Source organism: Babylonia areolata, chromosome 23 (genome assembly GCF_041734735.1).
Source record: "Babylonia areolata isolate BAREFJ2019XMU chromosome 23, ASM4173473v1, whole genome shotgun sequence".
NCBI lineage: Eukaryota > Metazoa > Mollusca > Gastropoda > Neogastropoda > Buccinidae > Babylonia > Babylonia areolata.
In genome coordinates this window covers 11,458,543-11,482,518 of record NC_134898.1, presented here as the reverse complement: position 1 = coordinate 11,482,518, position 23,976 = coordinate 11,458,543, and the positions used below count along the sequence as shown (strand labels likewise).

Here is a 23,976-nt window from a genome sequence, read left to right as displayed (position 1 = left end):
GTAATCAAACATTGCATAAGAACACTCACTCACACACACACCCCACTCTCCCTCCCCCATCTCACCCTTCTTCAATCTCCCTTCTCCCATAGCGTATATGGACTTGTCCGAACGCAGTGACGCCTCCTTGAGTAACTGAACTGAACTGAACTGAACTAATCTCCCTCCCTCTACTTACCCCCCCCCCCCCCTCCCCTGTCACATGTACTTGAAGCTAATGCAAAGTACCAAAGTGTCGCAAATCTCTTATGAGTTAATGTTGTTTCAATTCTGTTTTTTTTTCCCTTTCTGTTCCATTTTAGGTGTTTTAATAATAATAATAATAATGTACATCTATACAGCTCCCTTTCTCACTAAGATCTCAGGGTGCTTTACATGCAACACAAAACACCCATGACCACCCCCCCCCCCTCTCAAAAAAACCCTCCCCCCACCCCCACCCCGCCACTCCCTCCCACCCCCACCCCACAGATTTCCATTGTGAGCCGACACTGGCGGCGCCGGAGAAAAGGAAGCCGAGAGTACCTATAGATAGGTCTCAAAAAGACGAGTCTCCAGCGATGAGACTGAGGGTCCCGGGTTCGAACCACGGTGACGGCGCCTGGTGGGTAAAGGGTGGAGATTTTTACGACCTCCCAGGTCAACACATTTGCAGACCTGCTAGTGCCAAAACCCCCTTCGTGTGTATATGCAAGCAGAAGATCAAATACGCACGTTAAAGGTCCTGTAATCCATGTCAGCGTTCGGTGGGTTATGGAAACAAGAACATACCCAGCATGCACACCCCCGAAAGCGGAGTATAGCTGCCTACATGGCGGAGTAAAAACGGTCATACACGTAAAAGCCACGAGTGAACATGGGGGTTGCAGCCCACGAACGAAGAAGAAGAAGAAGAAGAAGAAGCATTTTGTTCTGTATAGTACCTACTATGTCACTAGAGCTGTACAGCTAATGACCCGTAAACATTTCAGTTGTTCAGTACAGTACTTACCGTAAGATCAGGTTTCCGGGCCCCGCCACCGAAGGCCCGAAGAAGGGGGTGGCGTAGGTGACTGCCCACTGTTGCACGAAGCCGTCACACTTGTAGTGGGGTGAGGTCCAGTACCCTTCTGCCAAGGGAACCGCCCAGTAGCTCAGCGGGTCCAGGGCAAAGTCTGACAGACCTCCGCCTGTTGGGCAGTGGGGAGTGGGGGGTGGGAGTGGGAGATGATGCCAGAACAAGGAAGGGGCGGAATGGAATGGAATGGCATAAAAACAGAAAGTACTCGAATCATCATCATCATCATCATCATCGTCGTCGTCGTCGTCATCACTTACAATGAAAAGACGTTAAACTAAAGAACGAACGAACCACCACCACCACCACCACCATCATCATCATCAATGGAATTGTAAGTAGACTGGCATTCACTTATATCATCATCATCATCATCATCATCATCAATGGAATTGTAAATAGACTGGCATTTACTTATGTTATCATCATCATCATCATTTACAATGAAGAGACGTTAAACTAAAGAACGAGCAACTATCATCATCATCATCATCATCAATGAAATTGTAAGTAGACTGGCATTCACTTATATCATCATCATCATCATCATCAATGGAATTGTAAATAGACTGACATTTACTCATATCATCATCATCATCATCATCATCATCACTTACAATGAAGAGACGTTAAACTAAAGAACGAGCAACTATCATCATCATCATCATCATCATCATCAATGGAATTGTAAGTAGACTGGCAATCACTCATATCATCATCATCATCATCATCATCATCATCATCAATGGAATTGTAAATAGGCTGGTATTCACTGACAGATCCCCGCCTGTTGGACAGTGGGGGGTGGGAGGTGATGCCAGAACAAGGAAGGGGTGGAATGGCATGGAATGGCATAAAAACAGAAAGTACTCGAATCATCATCATCATCGTCGTCGTCGTCGTCATCACTTACAATGAAAAGACGTTAAACTAAAGAACGAACGAACCACCACCACCACCACCACCACCATCATCATCAATGGAATTGTAAGTAGACTGGCATTCACTTATATCATCATCATCATCATCATCATCATCAATGGAATTGTAAATAGACTGGCATTTACTTATGTTATCATCATCATCATCACTTACAATGAAGAGACGTTAAACTAAAGAACGAGCAACTATCATCATCATCATCATCAATGAAATTGTAAGTAGACTGGCATTCACTTATATCATCATCATCATCATCATCATCATCATCAATGGAATTGTAAATAGACTGACATTTACTCATATCATCATCATCATCATCATCATCATCATCACTTACAATGAAGAGACGCTAAACTAAAGAACGAACGAACAACTATCATCATCATCATCATCATCATCAATGGAATTGTAAGTAGACTGGCATTCACTCATATCATCATCATCATCATCAATGGAATTGTAAATAGGCTGGTATTCACTGACAGATCCCCGCCTGTTGGACAGTGGGGGGTGGGAGGTGATGGCAGAACAAGGAAGGGGTGGAATGGCATGGAATAAAAACAGAAAGTACTCATATCATCATCATCATCATCATCATCATCGTCATCATCCTCCTCCTCCTCCTCCTCCTCATCACTTACAATGAAAAGACGTTAAACTAAAGAACGAACGAACAACCATCATCATCATCATCGTCATCAATGGAATTGTAAGTAGACTGGCATTCACTCATATCATAATCATCATCATCAATGGAATTGTAAGTAGACTGGCATTTACGAGTAGAATGGAATGCCATAGAATAGGGCAGAATAAAAGAATTGGATCAGAACACACGTACACACACACACAAAACACACACACACACACACACACACACACACACACACACACACACACACACACACACACACAATCACACACACTAATAATAATGATAATAATAATAATGATAATGTACATTTATATAGCGCGTTTCTCCAGCAATTCTGCTCAAAGCAACATACAATCGTTCCTCACTCCCCATCAATACTCCCCTCCACCCTCGGAAAAAGAAGAAGAAGAAGAAGAAGAACATCAACAACAACAACAACAACAACAAAAAACCCTATTGTTACTGCTGTTGGAAAAGATGGTGTTTTTCTCAGAGCAGACTTTCAAGATTTCAGCGAGACAAAATGACGCACATTTTCTGGTTGTTGGTTCCGTAATGACATTGCATACAATTACACACACACACACACACACACACACACACACACACACACACACACACACACACACACACACACACACACACACATACGTGGAGTGATGGCCTAGAAGTAACGCGTCCGCCTAGGAAGCGAGAGAATCTGAGCGCGCTGGCTAGAATCACGGCTCAGCCGCCGATATTTTCTCCCCCTCCACTAGACCTTGAGTGGTGGTCTGGACGCTAGTCATTCGGATGAGACGATAAACCGAGGTCCCGTGTGCAGCATGCACTTAGCGCACGTAAAAGAACCCACGGCAACAAAAGGGTTGTTCCTGGCAAAATTCTGTAGAAAAATCCACTTCGATAGGAAAAACAAATAAAAGTGCACGCTGGAAAAAATACAAAAAAATTGGGTGGCGCTGTAGTGTAGCGACGCGCTCTCCGTGGGGAGAGCAGCCCGAATTTCACACAGAGAAATCTGTTGTGATAAAAAAAAAAATACAAATACACACACACGCAATCACACCCGAACTCTCCCTACTTCCCCCACCCCTCCACCCCCTATCCACCCATCCCCCTAACCCTCCCCCCCGCCCACCACCACCACTCACACTCACCAGTCTTGTTGGAGCGGATACCAGCATGGAAAGTGTAGGTGCGGAGTCTCTGGTCCACAGAAGCGTTCACCCACTCCATCCGCGTCTTCCTCCTCAGCAAAGGGTTCGGATCGCTGGACTGGGAGAGGTCTTCGACCACCGGGCCACTGGGACCCCTCCAAGCCTGGAAGGCCTTGCTTGGGGTGGAGGACACCCTGGTGGTGGGGGTGGGTGGGTGATTGCCCGACACATGGGGAAGACAAGGTTAGGTAAGGTAAGAAAAGGTAATGTAAGGGTAAGGTAGCGTAATAGACTAGACTAGACCAGACTATGTTATGATGATTATAATAGGATAGGGTAAGATATACTAGAATAAGTCTATTACTAAATGTATAGGGGTCACAAGGAAATATTTGGAGTGAAGGTGGAGGTTGTACATAGAGATCACAAACATAAATTGAAAATAATTTACCAGCAGAAACATAGTAATACAGGAATTTGTACACAGACACAGACACGCACACATCTCTCTCTCTGTGTCTTTGAGACACACACATCTCTCTGTGTCCCTGTATCTCTCTGTCTCTCTCCCTCTTTGTCTCTAAGATTGAAGATGTCTGAACACACCTCTACACAAGATGCAAAGGCCTTTGCTAAATAAACCATTCGTGTTCGTAATCATAAACGTAATCGTATTCTCTCTCTCTCTCTCTCTCTCTCTCTCTCTCTCTCTCTCTGTAGACACACACACACACACACACACACACACACACACACACACACACACACACACACATATGCACACACATATAAGATCTTCTAATATCACTAATAGTGAAAAGACGCTAAACTAAAGAACGAACACACACACACACACACACACACACACACACACATATATATATATATACTTTTTTTCATATATATATATGTATGCTCGATAAGACAAAAATAATTAACGTCATTATCTCATAAAGAGGAAATCACAGCAGCTATGCTCCTGGAAACTCCCGTGATTTTTCTAAAATTATTATTGTTATTATTTTTTTTTTTTTAATGCAAACGAAGTGAACAGTGGACAATGACTTTAACCCTTTCACTGCCAAACTCGCATTTATGCAGCAGCTAGGTAGAGGACCCATGTCACTGAAGGGTGACCACATCATGGGTCTGTTATCCATGAACCTACTGCTCTTTATGTACGGTGGTAGGATAGGCCACATTTTCTACATATTGTAGGGGGGGAATTCCCAGCTAATCTTAGACACCATATTTTGCACTCTAAATTGACTGGCGGTGAAACGGTTAAAGTGGAGACTTGATTAACTCACAAGCCCCTGTCTGTCGGCGCTACGTTTCTTCTCAGAGAACACGTGTGTTGTGTGGTCCTCCTCCTCCCGTGTACACGCACCACCAGCTTCGCCCCCTCCCCACCACCACTCCCCTAACGTCCCCCCCCCCTCCCCCCCCAAAAAAAAGTAGGAAGATAAAAGAAGAACAAATCGCAGATTTGTCCCTGAAGAAATCGTGCAATTTTTTGGGCAATATCCACATTTCTTCCCCCTGTGTTCTTTCCATTCAGTTTCATTCCAAAGACGGTAACATCGTAGATTTGTTTAGATAACATTGTAATGATTATGTACTCTGCATTACTTCCCCCTGTCAAGAGATGTAAAAAAAAAAGGCCAGTCAAAGAGTGGAGGGGAAGAAATATAGAGCATATAATTATCACTATATTATCAATCAATTTACAAGGTTTTTTTCTTCTCTGTCTTATAAATGGACAAGTACAAGGGAAGAAATGTGGATATTATTACCCAATTTCTTCGTAAAAAAAACAACCGAGTAGCGTAACACTGGCTTCAAATGGAGTGATGGCCAAGAGGTAAGGCACCCGCATAGGAAGCGAGAGAATCTAAGCGAGCTGGTTCGAATCACGGCTCAGCCGCCTTTATTTTCTCCCCCTCCACTAGACCTTGAGTGGTGGTCTGGACGCTAGTCATTCGGATGAGACGATAAATAGAGGTCCCGTGTGCAGCATGCACTTAGCGCACGTAAAAGAACCCACAGCAACAAAAGGGTTGTTCCTGGCAAAATTCTGTAGAAAAAAAAAATCCACTTCGATAGGAAAAACAAATAAAACTGCACGCAGGAAAAAATACAAAAAAAAAAAAAAAAAAAAATGTGTGGCGCTGTCAGTATAGCGACGCGCTCTTCCTGGGGAGAGCAGCCCGAATTTCACACAGAGAAATCTACTGTGATGAAAAGAAATTAAAAAAAAAAAAAGTGGAGAGACTCACGAGCCGTCAGCGCCGGTGACTCGCTCCACCTCAAAGAAGACCCCAGAGGCCATGATCCGCGGGTCAGTCAACAGGGTGGACAGCACCTCGGCTTCCAGCAGAGTGTCGTTCATCGGCCGGTCTGCCTACATCATCATCATCGTCGTCGTCATCTTCTTCTTCATCATCATCATCATCACAGTCATTGTCGTCGTCGTCCTCGTTGTCGTCGTCATGCAGCGCCTTCATCATCGTCATCATGTCGTCATCATCATCATCTACGTCATTGTTATCATCGTTAGCATTATCGTCGTCATCTCGATACCACCGTCATCGCAACTGCCATCACCAAGCACACGCATCAGCCTCGTCAGTATTACTGTTTCGATCACCTTCTTCGTTCGTGGGCTGCAACTCCCACGTTCACTCGTATGCACACGAGTGGGCTTTTACGTGTATGACCGTTTTTACCCCGCCACGAAGGCAACCATACTCCGCTTTCGGGGTGTGTGCATGCTGGGTATGTTCTTGTTTCCATGACCAACCGAACGCTGACATGGATGACAGGATCTTTAACGTGCGTATTTGATCTTCTGCGTGTGTATACACACAAAGGGGGTTTCAGGCACTAGCAGGTCTGCACATATGTTGACCTGGGAGATCGGAAAAATCTCCACCCTTTACCCACCAGGCGCCTGTTACCGAGATTCGAACCCGGGACCCTCAGATTGAAAGTCCAACGTTCTAACCACTCGGCTATTGCGCCCGTCGTTTTGATCACCAGCATGGTGGCCACCACCATTACGGCCATCGTCAGTTAATTAATTAATTGCAATTAATTTTAATTAATTGCAATGTTTTTAAAAGCGAATATGTGAAATGCTTTTATTTGAGAACATATGTTTATTACTCTTGTTTGATCAAGTTATCCCTGTCGTCAGTTAGCCATCGTCGTCAAAATGCCCTCCGTGTTGGTAAACCTCCTGGTAAACGTCATAGTCATCATCTTTATCATCATTACCAGCAGCACGTTACAGGACGAATATACGCACACACGCTTGAACCCACACATAAACACACACACGCACGCGCGCACACATACGCACACGCAGACACACAAACAAACGTACACGCGCGCGCGCACATACACACACACACACGCGCGCGCGCGCACACACACACACACACACAAACAAACAACCATTCACACACACACTCACACGCACACATACATACACATACGCTTGTACGAAAACACACACAGAGACAGACAGACACAGACCTACACACAGACAGACACAGACATACAGACAGACATACACACACACACAGACACACACACACACACACACACACACACACACACACACACACACACACAAAGAAGCGAGGAGACTCTTGGAGGTGTTTCTGAATATATATATATATATATATATATATATATATATATATATATATATATATATATGTGTGTGTGTGTGTGTGTGTGTGTGTGTGTGTGTGTGTGTGTGTGTGAATGAATAAATATCACGTACACGTTGTGGACCAAAGCTAGGTACTTACTTTGATACGGGCAGAAGGAGTATCTGGAACCGGTTGGTATGGCGCGTAGGTTATTCCGTTCTCTGCATAGTTCAGCTGATGGCAATGGACACACACACACACACACACACACACACACACACACACACACACACACACACACACACACACACACACACATGCGTATGTCTAGTTTGCTTGGTTTTTCATCTGGAACTGTATATTTCAATTTCATTTCTTAAATTTTACTTCGTTCAACGCTTCAAAAAGAAAGACTATGACTGATGACCATAAAATGAGGCAGTGTACAGAATAATTATTCTGCATTCCATGTTACGTCATTGACTCAAATAACTAATAACAGTGTCCACATTCTTTGTTGCGTTACTAACCTAGCCCGTTCACAATAGTATCAGTGTTCCATATTACGTCATGTGACGATATCGTTAATAATGATTATACTAATCGCGTTCTTTATTACGTCACTAGCCTGCCTCATTAATTAACAATGATATGAGGAGTGATGGCCTGGAGGTAACGCGTCCGCCTAGAAAGCGAGAGAATCTGAGCGCGCTGGTTCGAATCACGGCTCAGCCGCCGATATTTTCTCCCCCTCCACTAGACCTTGAGTGGTGGTCTGGACGCTAGTCATTCGGATGAGACGATAAACCGAGGTCCCGTGTGCAGCATGCACTTAAAAGAACCCATGGCAACAAAAGGGTTGTTCCTGGCAAAATTCTGTAGAAAAAATCTACTTCGATAGGAAAAAGAAATAAAACTGCTCGCAGGAAAAAATACAAAAAAAAAAGGGTGGCGCTGTAGTGTAGCGACGCGCTCTCCCTGCGGAGAGCAGCCCGAATTTCACACAGAGAAATCTGTTGTGATAAAAAGAAATACAAATACAAATATCCGCCGCCTAATATCGTCACTGACTCCTTATTCACAATAGAATCGAGATTCCTCACTGCGTCACCAATGTAATTTGTATTTGTATTTCTTTTTATCACAACAGATTTATCTGTGTGAAATTCGGGCTGCTCTCCCCAGGGAGAGCCCGTCGCTACACTACAACACCACTCTTTTTTTTGTATTTTTTCCTGCGTGCAGTTTTTATTTGTTTTTCCTATCGAAGTGGATTTTTCTACAGAATTTTGCCAGGAACAACCCTTTTGTTGCCGTGGGTTCTTTTACGTGCGCTAAGTGCATGCTGCACACGGGACCTCGGTTTATCGTCTCATCCGAATGACTAGCGTCCAGACCACCACTCAAGGTCTAGCGGAGGGGGAGAAAATATCGGCGGCTGGGCCGTGATTCGAACTAGCGCGCTTAGGTTCTCTCGCTTCATAAGCGGACGCGTTACCTCTAGGCCATCACTACCACATATCTCCGTATAGCTACCTCGTAAACTGTAGGCCTGGTATCCAGGCTGTACTACATCAACGTCACTGACCGCTCCCGTGTAACGCTAGTACTCACGTTGTTTATCCCGTCATTAATCGACCGAGTCAGTAACAGTATCCGCATTATGTATCATGTCAGGAATACTAGTATCCCAAGTTGCATGATTCGTCATTCCATCTCCCTCGTCAACCAAGAAAAAGCCGTTATTTCCGTCATATACATACGCTTGCACGAAAACACACACAGAGACAGACAGACACACAGACAGACACACAGGCACACAGACAGACACCGTCGTCACACCGTCACCGATCCCTCGGATTCCGAATCCTTTGGGGCGCCTTCGAAGCTTTGTCAACCACCTTTCTTCTCCAGTCCTCGCGTCTCTCGGCCGCTCTCAGGGTGTCTCTCAGCTCCATGCCTGTCCACTCTCGAATGTTGTCCTCCCATCTCTTCCTTTATCTGCCTCTTCTTCTTCCTCCCCTCACTGTGCCTTGTAAGATTGTTTTAACAAGACCAGAGGAGCGTGTGACATGACCAAACCACTTCAGTTTTCGTTGTCTGGCGAGTGTTTGAAGGTCAGTATAGGGCCCGATTTCATTGCGGATGCGTCTCTTGACTTCTTCATTCGTGATGTGGTCTTTGTATGAGATGCCTAAGAGTCTTCGGAAGCACCTCATTTCTACAGCTCTTATTCTTCTCTCTAAGTCCGCTGTGAGGGTCCATGATTCACATGCATATAAGAAGATTGACATGACCAGAGAGCGCATCAGTCTGATTTTGGAACTGATGGCGATTTTTCTGTTTCTCCAGATGGGTTTGAGCTTGGTCATTGCGGCTGTGGTCTGGGCAATTCTTGACAGTATTTCTGGTTTTGATCCCTCGTCTGTCACGATAGATCCCAAATATTTGAATCTGTGAACATTTTCAAGTTTCTGGTCTTTGATTTTGATTTCTGATGTGAAGTTGCTGTTTGTCATCACGTTTGTTTTTTCCCCGCTGATTTCCATACCAAATTTTGTTGATTTTTCTTCTAAGCGGTTCACTAAGTCTGTTAGCTCTTGCTCGTGACCAGCTAATCCGTCAATATCATCAGCGAAGCGCAAGTTTGTGATTGTTCGCCCTCCAATGCTCACTGTTCCTTCATGTTCTTCTAGTGCTTCTTCCATGATTCTCTCAAGAAATAGATTAAAGAGAGTAGGGGAGAGCAGGCAGCCCTGGCGCACACCAACCGTCGTCCGAAACCAATCACCTATGTTGTTGTTGTGAAACACTGCACTTGTTGCATTCTCATAGAGGCTCTGTACGACTTTGATTAGGACACACACACACACACACACACACACACACACACACACACACACGCCGTACTAAATTTAGAATTATGCCACCTTTTTTTTCTTTTTTCTTTTCTTTTTAAATCCAAAATTTAGCATTATTGTGGGCTTTCTTCCTCTGGTCTGTCTTGGAATAGCGGCTGGCTGGAAGATGTGAAAGCATCTTGATTTGATTTCATTTGATTTGATTTGATTTGATTTGACGCCAGCTGACTCACCTCTGTAGTGACGCTGTCCAGATTTTGCAGGAACGCGCTCAGTTGGTGCGCCAGACGCAAGGCCAGTCTTGTCTGCGGGTTCAGTGATCTGGGAAAGAAGAATCGTGTCTGACGGATATCGGACACACGCGCGGCTACGCGAACACACACACACACACACACACACACACACACACACACACACACACACACACACACACACGTACACACACACACACACACACACACACACACACACACAGAGAAAATACTTACACACACACACACACACACACACACACACACACACACACAGAAAAAAAGACTTCAAGATCATAATACAATATCAATGATCTCGTTGTGTAATTGACTGACGGCAGTAGTGGCCGGTGTCTCACCCGCATTCAGTCAGTGATGGCCGATTTTGCAGCAACTATAACTATAAAGCAGCAGAGTAGAGACGGACAGAGAGAGAGAGAAAGGCCCCCACCTGAAGAAGGCGCGGCGGAGAGTTCCCGAGCCGGGTGAGGGAGGGACAGGCGCAGGGCAGGACAGCATGGGCACCAACATGTTGTGGAAGCCGTCCTCCTCTTCTGGCAGTCCGGACATCATCTGCGCCACATTCAGGTCCGCTGTTGCCAGTGCCACGTTCCTTTAGAGAAACAAAATAAATACATACAAAAAAAAAAAAAAAAAAAAAAAAAAAAAAAGAAACGAAAAAAAACCCGAAAAAAACACCCTACGCTAGAAGATACAAACTTCAATTATCCACTAAAACACGCATAATTGTTTTTGTTTGGTTTTATTTTTCGATTGCGCTCAATACATTGTGACTGCACTTCTCCTTCTATGTGTTTTTCACTTTACTACGTTTTCTCGTATTTTATAATTTGTTTATTTCGACTTTATATACATTCATACATACATACATACATGCATATACATATACATCTCTCTCTCTCTCTCTCTCTCTCTATATATATATATATATATATATATATATATATACACATTAAGCTTATGTTTTACACAAAGCGAAGATAGGCTTCCAAGGCCTGTCCAGCGCGTTAGGTTTATGTAAAGATTAGGCATTCGCCTTTGTATACCAAGCCCGAGACACAGTGGGTCGGTTAGTCGTTGGACTTCTGATCCTCGTCCTTTCGCTGTTTGTACAGTCCCCGAATCTTTGTCTGTGTGGGCAGACTGTCTTTGTAACGCCGCCTTCTTCAAGAAGGTGTAAGCAGTTCATCTTTGTTTGTGTGGGAAGACTGTCTTTGTAACTTCGGCTTCTTCAAGAAGGTGTAAGCAGTTCATCTTTGTCTGTGTGGGCAGACTGTCTTTGAAACTCCAGCTTCTTCAAGAAGGTGTAAGCAGTTCATCTTTGTCTGTGTGGGCAGACTGTCTTTGAAACTCCAGCTTCTTCAAGAAGGTGTAAGCAGTTCATCTTTGTCTGTGTGGGCAGACTGTCTTTGCAACCCCGGGCTTCTTCAAGGTGTAAGCAGTTCATCTTTGTTTGTGTAGGAAGACTGTCTTTGCAACCCCGGGCTTCTTCAAGGTGTAAGCAGTTCATCTTTGTTTGTGTAGGAAGACTGTCTTTGTAACTCCGGCTTCTTCAAGGTGTAAGCAGTTCATCTTTGTTTGTGTAGGAAGACTGTCTTTGCAACCCCGGGCTTCTTCAAGGTGTAAGCAGTTCATCTTTGTCTGTGTAGGAAGACTGTCTTTGCAACCCCGGGCTTCTTCAAGAAGGTGAAAGCAGTACATCTTTTATGTTACCAGTGCATTTTCAGAAAGGTGTAAGCAGTCTCTTACCAAGAGTGCTTTCTCAGACAGATTGACGATATCCATATTTCTTCCCCTCCGCTCCTCTGTGTGACTGGCGGAGTGACCGTCCCTGTTGTGAACACTGCTCATTCCGTCTTGAAGGGGAAAAAATGTGGATATTGCCGACAGACACAAATGGTCTGTTACCTGGACATTCTAGTTGAAGAAGCTGATAACGTAATTATCAGGCAGTTGACTTATATATTTTTCTCCACCAAATCCACTTTTGAAATTTCGATAAAACAAACATTTACTACTCGCCTCTAGAGCATGTCTCCATAGATTTTGAAAACTATCTCTCAAAGCAATGTTGATATTCTTGCAGAAAGATTCCCTCTCTAAGAAGAATTGAGCATCCCAAACACAGTCATACTCTGTTTCTATTAAAATTTGTCTGATACAACTCATCCATTTTGAAGAATAAATACCATTTCGATATAAGTCAAGTAACATCAAATATATTTTCCCAGAATATTTTTCTGTGTTTGATATAACTAAGTTCAAAATCGAACTAATCTCATTTTCACTAACACACAAATTGGATAAATACCAGTTTCTCCATAAACGAGTTTTGCGGCTTTGTAAGGTTTGTAACATGTCTGTGATTGGGGATGAGTTTCATTTTGTAATGGAATGTCCCAATTATGATTAGTTACGAAACAGATATGTTCCTAAAAATATTTGTCTCCAAAATCGGTTTTTAATTTCTGTGATATGCTCAAAGGAGACAAAAAAGTCATTTTAGCTGAAAGTAAGATGATTAGATTTGCTAATGTTGCCAAGCTACACTTTTTGGAGTTAAAAGACATTTGTGTTTTCTCAGCTTTTATGTGACATTGTTGTGTATTTGGAAATGTTTGTTCTGGGCATGAAAAGATTATTTTGCAGTAATCCTCCATGCTCCAATGGGAGTGGAAGGATAATCAAAACTTGAAACTTGTAGCGGGAATACCTGGACATCGTCAGACAGGTGTGCATGCAGTCTGTTTACCTGGGCTTCTGCAGGTAGGTGTAGAACGTGTAGCGGGGCAGGATATCCACCACTGGGGAGGCCAGCGTCAGCAGCCACCCGTGGCCGTGCGCACAGTCATAGTACACGTCGCTGACCGTCAACCCGGTGAGGTGGCGGGGGCCTTCAAAGGTCATCTCCCTCACCTCACCACGCTGGTTCTTACGCTGGAATCTGTAGACCTGGACACGGTGGGGGGGAAGAGCAACTTGAGCTTCAGCTCCGAAAAGGTGTCAAAGCTTCACCATAATCGACATGAACAGTCGTATATATGTGCACGAGCATGTGTGTGTGTGTGTGTGTGTGTGTGTGTGTGTGTGTGTGTGTGTGTGTGTGTGAGAGATACAGACATAGAGGAGTAACACCTGGTGTGTGTGTGTGTGTGTGTGTGTGTGTGTGTGTGTGTGTGTGTGTGTGTGTAATTATGTAATACACGTAGTCTCTGAATCTGTTTTATGTTATTGTGCGCTAAATCTTTTTTTTTTTTTTTTCCTTCTTCTTCTTCTTTCTTTTGTGAGTGATTGCGCGCGCACGTGTGTGTGTGTGTGTTTAATGTTTATTGTAAAGCGCTTTGAGCTCTCTTTAATTAAGGGAGGAAACCGTTCAACAAATGTCAATTATTATTATTATTATTATTAACAGAGAGAGCGACAGACAGGCAGACAGACTCAGAGAGAGAGACAGACAGACAGACAGACAGACAGAGAGACAGAGAGGATAAGCGAGTCAAACAGCACAGAGTCAAATTCTCAAGAGGACCAGAGGGATGGCGATGCAATCACAGAGAAGGCACAGAACTGGACCAGGCGAATCGGACCTGCGCCTAGAAACTCACGGGTTTGACATCGGAGAGCAGATGACCTATACCTGTTTAAACTCTGCTCCTCCTTTGCATTGATAAGCTTGATTTCAGTTGTTGTTTTATTTGTTTTTTTGTGTGTTTTTTCATAGTGTCAGTATCAGTATCAGTCGCTCAAGGAGGCGTCATTGCGTTCGGTCAAATCCATATACGCTACACCACATCTGCCAAGCAGATGCCTGACCAACAGTGTAACCCAAACATAAAGATTATAAAAAAAATTAAAATAAAATAAAATAGAACAACAAAAACAAATAAAAAATAAAATAAAATAAAATAAAAATAGATAAATACATAAAAATACTACTACTACTACTAATAATAATATTTATAAGGCGCAAAATCTTGATGAAGTCAACACTAAGGGGGAAAAAAAGACAACAATGATGATAAATAAACAAATAAATGTAAAGCACACACACACACACACACACACACACACACACACACACACACACACACACATGCATAACAGATATGCAACAAACATGCAGTTTCACAGATATGAAAGCACAATCAAATACAAATAAACGTACATAGACTTAGCGGAAATGTGGGTTGGGTTCATTGTTTTAATGTGTGTTTTGTTGTTGTTGTTGTTGTTGTTGTTGTAAACGCTGTCTGAATGTTTGATATTATTTTCTGTTCTCTTCAAATTGTTTAAAAACAAACTGACGGGTGATAAGTCCTGATATGGATCTTGCTGCGTTCATCCCCGGTGCAGTTATTAGCGACATGATTTGACTTTTGTTTTTAACTCCCAACTATATAGGCCCAACACTTGGCTCATATCACAGATTGACATAAGTTTACATTTGGGCCAACAGCAAAGTGAGAGCTGTATTATCAACGGTTTCTCCAGTCAATGGGAAACCATTTACAGCTTAGTCTTTTGTGAAGGACTATGACTCTCAAACTAGGAGGCAAAATTGCACTGGCTCTTAGTGCTGCAGCCTTGTGGGCCGGTTGGCCTTTGGGAACCATCTCAACGCCGACTGTCCTAAAAACCCTCTTGGCCGAGAGAGTGGGGATGTACTTGGACAAGACACTCTCCACTATAATCAAATCCTAGCCCAAATAGTCGGAACAGCAGTTGCCTCCTCTGCTTTTCTGATGGTCATAGTCGGACACGACTGACTATATATATGTATGTATGTGTGTGTGTGTGTGTGTGTGTGTGTGTGTGTGTGTGTGACTTACAGGGCTGAAATATTACTAGCGATATGACAGCCACTAAAACTGGTTGCAAAAATGTCAGGAGCGTGAGGACATCTCAGACGTGTCAGTACTGTAATACTGTGGAGCGGTATGTGTGAGGGGTGAGGGGATGGGGTTAGGGTTGGGGTGGGATGGAGGAGGGTGTGGGGGGTCGGGGGGGGGGGGGGGAGGGGAGGGTTGCGGTGTCATTTTGGAAGATTTGGTCGTCGTGGAGACAAATTCCAGGCTTTCACCCCAATTTGGTGATTAGGACATTATATGTTACTGGGAATGACTACATGGTATGGCTGGTTTAGCTCTCTCCATACGAACGGCGAAAGAGACGACGTTAACAGCGTTTCACCCCAATTACCATCATCAAAATATTACAAGCGGAAGGCTGTTATACTGAAGAGGTGAATGTTGACAAAGAATACCACAGTTCTGACGACGGAAGCTAAAGGTTGGGTCATTCAGACACCCACTGGACATCCGAGGGGTCTGTGTAGAGGAGAAGAGAGGACTGGCCGTACTGAGTGAGTTAGAAGCTAGCTTCGCGACTGTATTTACGTATTCTGGTTTTGCATATTATAGTATTATAAAAACATTTTTATTTCTTTTTGTTTTGTTTTTCTTTGTCATTGTATTTTCCTCTTTGTTGTGAATTTATTTCATCTTTTTAAAAATTTCGTTTCATTTTTCATTATTTTTATTTATTTTACTCTTCTATCTATTTACATAACGTGAAAAATCACATACTTTACAAGCTGGTTGCTGTAAATCTAATTGAAAAGTGTGTGTGTGTGTGTGTGTGTGTGTGTGTGTTATGAAATGTATTTTATTTCAATCTAAGTTTGATTTACTTGATAACTTTTATTATATTTATTTTGAAATGTGCTTCGTGATTTTTATATATGAGCATATGTAATGTTTTTCGTTGACAGAGAGCTGTTCAGATGTTTTAAAGTCTTTTTTGTCTAGATGATGTAAGGCGCTTCGAGCAGCATTGGTACTGTATATCGCGCCATAGAAAAAACAAAATTAAAAAAAAAACAACTTTACATCTAGTTACAGTGATTTTCATATTCGATTTATCCTTTTTGTTGAAAATTGTTTTGAGTCGTGTTGCGACGAATCGCTGCACACAGCTGAATTGCATCGTGTGACGGTATTTTATGGTGTGGCATTGCGTTAAAACACTTTGCACTGTGTTATGTAGGGTTGCGTTGTGTTGTGCTGTTCTGTGTTGCTTTATGTTGTGTTGTGTTTGTTGTGCGGTGCGGTGCTGTGCTGTGTTGTGCTGTGCTGTGTTGTGCTGTGCTGTGTTGTGATGGGCTGTGTTTGTTGTGCTGTGCTGTGCTGTGTTGTGCTGTGCTGTGTTGTGATGGGCTGTGTTGTGCTGTTCTGTGTTGCTTTTGTGCTGTGTGTGCTGTTTGTGTTGTGTGTGTTGTGTTGTGCTTGTTGGGCGGTGCTGTTGCTGTGTTGTGCTGTGCTGTGTTGTGATGGGCTGTGTTTGTTGTGCTGTGCTGTGCTGTGTTGTGCTGTGCGGTGCTGTTATGTGCTGTGTTGTGTTGCGCTGCGTTGTGCTGTGTTGTGTTGCGCTGCGTTGTGCTGTGTTGTGTTGCGTTTGTTGTGGTGTGCTGTGCTGTGCTGTGTTGTGTTGTGTTGTGTTGTGCTGTTTTGTGTTGTGTTGTGTTGTGTTGTGTTGTGATGTGTTGTCTTGTGCTGTGTTGTGATGTGTTGTGATGTGTTGTGTTGTGCTGTGTTGTGATGTGTTGTGCTGTGTTGTGATGTGTTGTCTTGTGTTGTGTTGTGGTGTGTTGCGTAGCGTTGAACTGCGTAGGGTAGACCTGTACGTGTTTTTGTGTTTCTGTTTGGTTGGTTAGTTTCTTTCCTTTTTCTTTTTTTGTCACATCGTATGGGTGTCTCGTTGCGTTGAGGGTGGCGTTGCGTTGCGTTCCGTTGTGTCGAATAACACAAATTTGGCTTTGCCCGCACACACACATGCACACACAATATATGATGCACCCATCCATCCACCCACCCACATGCTTGCACATTTCCTCAAGCCTATACAGATGTATTCCCCCTCCCCCCACTCACACACAAAAAGGAAAAAACGAAACAAGAAAATAATAAATAGTATTTATATAGCACTGAATCTTGTGCACAGACAAATCTAAGCGCTTTCACACCAGTCATTCACACGCATGCATAACTCTAAAACTGGAGAAACTGAAAGACAAGGAAGAGGCAGGGAAGGAAGGCTATTTTGGGAAGAGCTGGCTTTAAAACCGCCATACTTGAAACAGCTGCGTGCGGAGACCTGACGAAGCGAAAGAGGAAGTTCATTCCAAATGCAAGGTCCAGAGACATCGTCTAATATCACTTACAGTGAAAAGACGTTAACTCACTCAGTACGGCCAGTCCTCTCTTCTCCTCGACACAATCCCCCTCGGATGTCCAGTGGGTGTCTGAATGACCCAACCTTTAGCTTCCGTCGTCAGAATTGTGGTATTCTTTGTCAACATTCACCTCTTCAGTATAAGAGCGTTCCGCTTGCAATATTTTGATGATGGTAATTGGGGTGAAACGCTGTTAACGTCGTCTCTTTCGCCGTTCGTATGGAGAGAGTTAAACTAAAGAACGAACGAACGTCCAGAGACAGAGAAAGAACGGCGTCCAACAGTGGAGTGTTTGAATTTGGGTAAAACTGAAAACAAACAAAGAGACACACACACAAAAAAAACTGTCCAGGAAGCTGATAGTACGGTGCAGGACTGAACGAGAGACAACAAACGTACAAGTTTGTTCTTGTTGTTATTGTTGTTGTTGTTTTGTTGTGCCGAAGTGCACCGCATTGGGAAGCAGAAGAAGAAGAAGAAGAAGAAGAAATGCCAAAACTGCACAGATAGCCTCATATTCATGCGTTCATATTCATATTGAACAGAAATGGGTTACACCCCCCCCCCCGCCCCCCTAAAAAAAGAAAAAAAAAGAAGAAGTTAAAAAAACAAAACAAGATGAAGCCTGAAGATGCGTAATTTTTGTAAGGGGAGAAAATTGAAATTATTTCATTTCCCGCACGACATGAATGAATGAGTGAATGAATGATAGGATGAACTGACTAAATGATGAGTATATACAGAAAAATAAACGAATGTATAAATAAATAATCAATTTAAATGACGGCGATGATAACGATGGTGATGATAATGATAATGACGGTGATGATAATGATGGTGATAATAATGATAATGATAGTGATGATAATGATAATGGCGGTGATGATAATGATAATGACGGTGATGAGAAGTTATTCATAGTGCGACTGCATCCTGGTCCTATGCACATGGTCATGATCATCATATTCATCATCGCACACACAGAGAGACGGATACGATGACAGATCAATAGATATACAGATGAACAGACATATATATCCTATATAGATAGACAGAGAGATAAACATAGGATAAACATAGAGACACACAGACAGACTGACTGACAGATAGACAGACACGTCGATCAACAGACGGATAACAAATGGACATACAGATCGATCAATGAAACAAAGAAATAAAAGCCAATGGTTTGGCGACACAAACTCTGGAATGGACAGATAGATAGATGAATAAAACAAAGAAGCAAAAGCCAGCAAACTGCTTGGCGACACAAACTCTGGAATGGACAGATAGATAGATAGATGAATAAAACAAAGAAGAAGCAAAAGCCAGCAAACTGCTTGGCGACACAAACTCTGGGATGGACAGATAGATAGATAGATGAATAAAACAAAGAAGCAAAAGCCTGCAAACTGCTTGGCGACACAAACTCTGGGATGGACAGACAGATAGATAGATGAATAAAACAAAGAAGAAGCAAAAGCCAGCAAACTGCTTGGCGACACAAACTCTGGAATGGACAGAATATATAGATAGATGAATAAAACAAAGAAGCAAAAGCCTGCAAACTGCTTGGCGACACAAACTCTGAGATGGACAGATAGATAGATAGATGAATAAAACAAAGAAGAAGCAAAAGCCAGCAAACTGCTTGGCGACACAAACTCTGGAATGGACAGAATATATAGATAGATGAATAAAATAAAGAAGCAAAAGCCAGCAAACTGCTTGGCGACACAAACTCTGGAATGGACAGAGAGATAGATAGATGAATAAAACAAAGAAGCAAAAGCCAGCAAATAGCTTAGCGACACAAACCGTGGTTTGCGCGGGGAGTTCAGGAGCCGGATTGGGTGCAGTGTAATCCCTGGTGTCGTCAGCCCCTACGTCATCCACACGAACCTCTGACGTATTCTGCCGCGTCGCGCGCGGTGCAAAGCGATTCATGGTCTGGTTAAACCACACATGGGTGTACCTGTCATGAATGGTGATGTTATTTGTGTGGTGAGCTGTGTACCAAGTTTCTTCTTCTTCTTCTTCGTTCGTGGGCTGCAACTCCCACGTTCACTCGTATGTACACGAGTGGGCTTTTACGTGTATGGCCGTTTTTACCCCGCTATGTCGGCACCCATACCCCGTTTTCGGGGGCGTGCATGCTGGGTATGTTCTTGTTTCCATAACTCACCGAACGCTGACATGGATTATAGGATCTTTAACGTGCGTATTTGATCTTCTGCTGGCGTATACACACGAAGGGGGTTCAGGCACTAGCAGGTCTGCACATATGTTGACCTGGGAGTTCGAAAAATCTCCACCCTTTACCCACCAGGCGCTGTTGCTGAGATTCGAACCCGGGACCCTCAGATTGAAAGTCCAACGCTTTAACCACTCGGTCTATTGTGCCCCATCGCGTTTACCAAGTTTATTTTCAAAGCCTGACTTTAACACTTGTTTCTGGAGTGTGTGCTTTGACATCTTTATTTGTACAACTTGCCATTCAGGTGTAGACCACCTACCGACGTTCTCTAGATCTCTGTGTCTCATTGTCTGTTTTGTGTCGGTCTTCTGTTCTCCGTGTGTTTGCATCTCTGTCTCCCGAGCCTGTGACAGCTCATATCAGAGACTGATAGAATAGAAAATAGAATAGAATATGTCTTTATTACCAAGTGTACCGGGGTCACAAGGAATATTGGGGGAGGATACGAACATAAATCGAAAATCATACACAAACACAGATACAGTAGAAATTAGGATACATACAAGTGCATATCAATATAAAAACTTGTGCATAATCACACATGCACGCACTGCACACACACACACACATGCGCGCGCGCGCGCGCACACACACACACACACACACACACACACACACACACACACACACACACACACACACGTTTGAACAGAAGCCGCATATTACATGTGGATGGGCCTGATGACTAGATATTCAGGTAGATGGTTGTTGATTGCACAATTCCAGTTATCATACTGGATTTGTTCGAGAAACAGGGCATTGACTGCTTTCGGGAAAAAGCTATTGGCGAAGCGATTGGTTTTCGTCCTTATACTTCTGTACCGTCGACCAGAGGGGAGCATCTCGAAATAATATAGGCTTATGGTTGGGACAACAGCAAAACGACAGCTGTATGATCAATGGTTTCTCCACCACTGCCACCGGAATTCATTTACAGGTAGGTCTCTTTGTGAAGGACCATGGCTCTAAAATTTTGGAGCCAAGATTACACTGCTGTCACTTAGTGGTGCAGCTCTGGGGGCTAGATGGCCTTTGGGAACAACCCGACTGTCCTAAAACCCTCTTGGCCGAGAGGGTGGGGATGTAACTTGGGCAAGACACTCTCCACCACAACCAACATCTAGCCAGGACAATCAGGGCAGCTGTTGCCTCCCCTGCTGTTCTGATGGCCACAGTCAGACACGAGTAACTGCCATACTCGCCATCCCTCCCTCTCTGTTTGTTTGTCTGTCTGTCTCTCTTTCCCGAGCACGAGAACCACACACACACACACACGCACACACACACACACACACACACACACACACACACACACACACACACACACACACACACACACACACACACACTCACACACATCTGCTACATAGGTCAACTGTACTCCGCATCACTGATGAAAAAAATCTGTTCTCGATCAGTGACTTCAGACAGACTCACACACACACACACACACACACACACACACACACACACACACACACCAACGCACGTGCGAACACAACTCAAGGATTCTCTTTCTCTCTGTCTGTCAGTCTCTACCACTCACCCATAAATACGTATATATATATAAACGACAGGAAACCAAACCAAACCAAACCGAAGCAACCAACTCTTAACAGTCAGGATAATGCATGTCAGCATGGTAAAACAGCCCTTACCAGTTAGGATAATGCCTGTCAACATCGTAAAACAACCCTTACCAGTTAGGATAATGCTGTCAGCATCGTAAAACAGCCCATACCAGTTAGGATAATGCTGTCAGCACGGTAAAACAGCCCTTACCAGTTAGGATAATGCTGTCAGCATGGTAAAACAGCCCTTACCAGTTAGGATAATGCCTGTCAGCATTGTTAAACAGCCCTTACCAGTTAGGATAATGCCTGTCAGCATTGTTAAACAGCCCTTACCAGTTAGGATAATGCTGTCAGCATTATTTATTTATTTATTTTTATATTATTATTATTGTTATCATTATTATTACTACTACCTTTTTATATCATAATTTTTATATATTTATTTATTTACTTACTTATGTACGCTTATCTATTATTTATTCACCTTTTTTTCTCAAGGCCCGACTAAGCGCGTTGGGTTACGCTGCTGGTCAGGCATCTGCTTAGCAGATGTGGTGTAGCGTATATGGATTTGTCCGAACGCCTCCTTGAGCTACTGAAACTGTCAGCATCGTAAAACAGCCCTTACCAGTTAGGATAATGCTGTCAGCATCGTAAAACAGCCATTACCAGTTTATGTTAGGATAATGCTGTCAGCATCGTAAAACAGCCCTTACCAGTTAGGATAATGCATGTCAGCATGGTAGAAGAGCCCATACCAGTTAGGATAATGCTTGTCAGTCACGTAAAACAGCCCTTACCAGTTAGAATAAATGCATGTCAGCATGGTAAAACAGCCCATACCAGTTAGGTTAATGCCTGTCAGCATGGTAAAACAGCCCTTACCAGTTAGGATAATGCCTGTCAGCATGGTAAAACAGCCCTTACCAGTTAGGATAATGCTGTCAGCATGGTAGAAGAGCCCATACCAGTTAGGATAATGCATGTCAGCATGGTAAAACAGCCCTTACCAGTTAGGATAATGCATGTCAGCATGGTAAAACAGCCCTTACCAGTTAGGATAATGCATGTCAGCATGGTAAAACAGCCCATACCAGTTAGGATAATGCATGTCAGCATGGTAAAACAGCCCTTACCAGTTAGGATAATGCATGTCAGCATGGTAAAACAGCCCATACCAGTTAGGATAATGCATGTCAGCATGGTAAAACAGCCCATACCAGTTAGGATAATGCATGTCAGCATGGTAAAACAACCCTTACCAGTTAGGATAATGCCTGTCAGCATGGTAAAACAGCCCTTACCAGTTAGGATAATGCCTGTCAGCATGGTAAAACAGCCCTTACCAGTTAGGATAATGCCTGTCAGCATGGTAAAACAGCCCTTACCAGTTAAGATGATGCATGTCAGCATGGTAAAACAGCCCTTACCAGTTAGGATAATGCCGGTCAGCCTCGTAGAACAGCCCTTACCAGTTAGGATAATGCATGTCAGCATGGCAAAACAACCCTTACCAGTTAAGATGATGCATGTCAGCATGGTAAAACAGCCCTTACCAGTTAGGATAATGCCGGTCAGCCTCGTAGAACAGCCCGTAACTGGCCAGAGCCTGGGGGGCCGAGAAGAGCGCGGACGCCGCCGACACATAGTGGTACAAGAACCCCGGCTGGGAGTCGAACTCCCTCCAGCCGCCAAGCATCTGCAGCGCCAGAGAGAAGAAGTGACCACGGTTGCGGACCAGGTTCTTGGCGTACTGCAGCAGCAGCTTGCTCCTGTCCCCGGTGACCCTGGCTCGGAGCTGGCCCCACATGGCGGCCACCTGTTCTCGACGTCTGGCACCTTCCCGGGGATCCCACCCGACCGACGGAGCACCTGCTGCACAGACCCTGTCGGGCGTCACGGGGCCTGGGAAAATGGTTCTGCGCACCGACCGTTTTTGCTTCGCTGCCGTGGCGGTGCCGCTGTTGCTGCTGCTGGTATCTTTGTGTTCGATGCCTGTGGCTTCCGTGTGGAGAACCGCGAAGGCGATGAAGAAGAGAAGGCCTAGCTCCACCAGTTTCAACAAGGTGAAGGCCGGCTTTTTTGGCGGAGTCATGTTGTTGTTTTGTTGTCGTTGCGAATTCGATTTAAAAGACAGTTTAATGTTTTCGCCAACTGCTGTGTTGATATTGCCACTGGATGAAATGTAGTAATTTTCAAGTTTGTTCACGGAGGGAAAGAGATAGCGAGAGTTACACACGAAACTTCAGAACAGTTGCCGTGGTGAGTTTGGCTGCTGGAGTCAAACTGCCATCAGTGTGAAGAGACG

At 43.8% G+C, this 23,976-nt stretch overlaps 1 protein-coding gene across 1 annotated transcript in view; it reads right to left on the bottom strand.

Annotated features, from left to right (window-relative positions):
* Nucleotides 1–23,938, bottom strand: part of LOC143298066 (uncharacterized) — a 24,857-nt gene extending 919 nt beyond the window's left edge. Inside the window, exons 1-9 of the mRNA XM_076610739.1 lie at nt 23,225–23,938; nt 19,656–19,812; nt 13,359–13,558; nt 11,037–11,198; nt 10,568–10,655; nt 7,633–7,707; nt 6,091–6,215; nt 3,812–4,005; nt 992–1,169 (exon numbers count right to left, since the gene is read on the bottom strand). Of these exons, the coding sequence (XP_076466854.1) occupies nt 992–1,169; nt 3,812–4,005; nt 6,091–6,215; nt 7,633–7,707; nt 10,568–10,655; nt 11,037–11,198; nt 13,359–13,558; nt 19,656–19,812; nt 23,225–23,763 (1,718 nt within the window). The 5' untranslated portion in view covers nt 23,764–23,938. The remainder of the gene's footprint in view (nt 1–991; nt 1,170–3,811; nt 4,006–6,090; nt 6,216–7,632; nt 7,708–10,567; nt 10,656–11,036; nt 11,199–13,358; nt 13,559–19,655; nt 19,813–23,224) is intronic.
* Nucleotides 23,939–23,976: the final 38 nt, after the last annotated feature.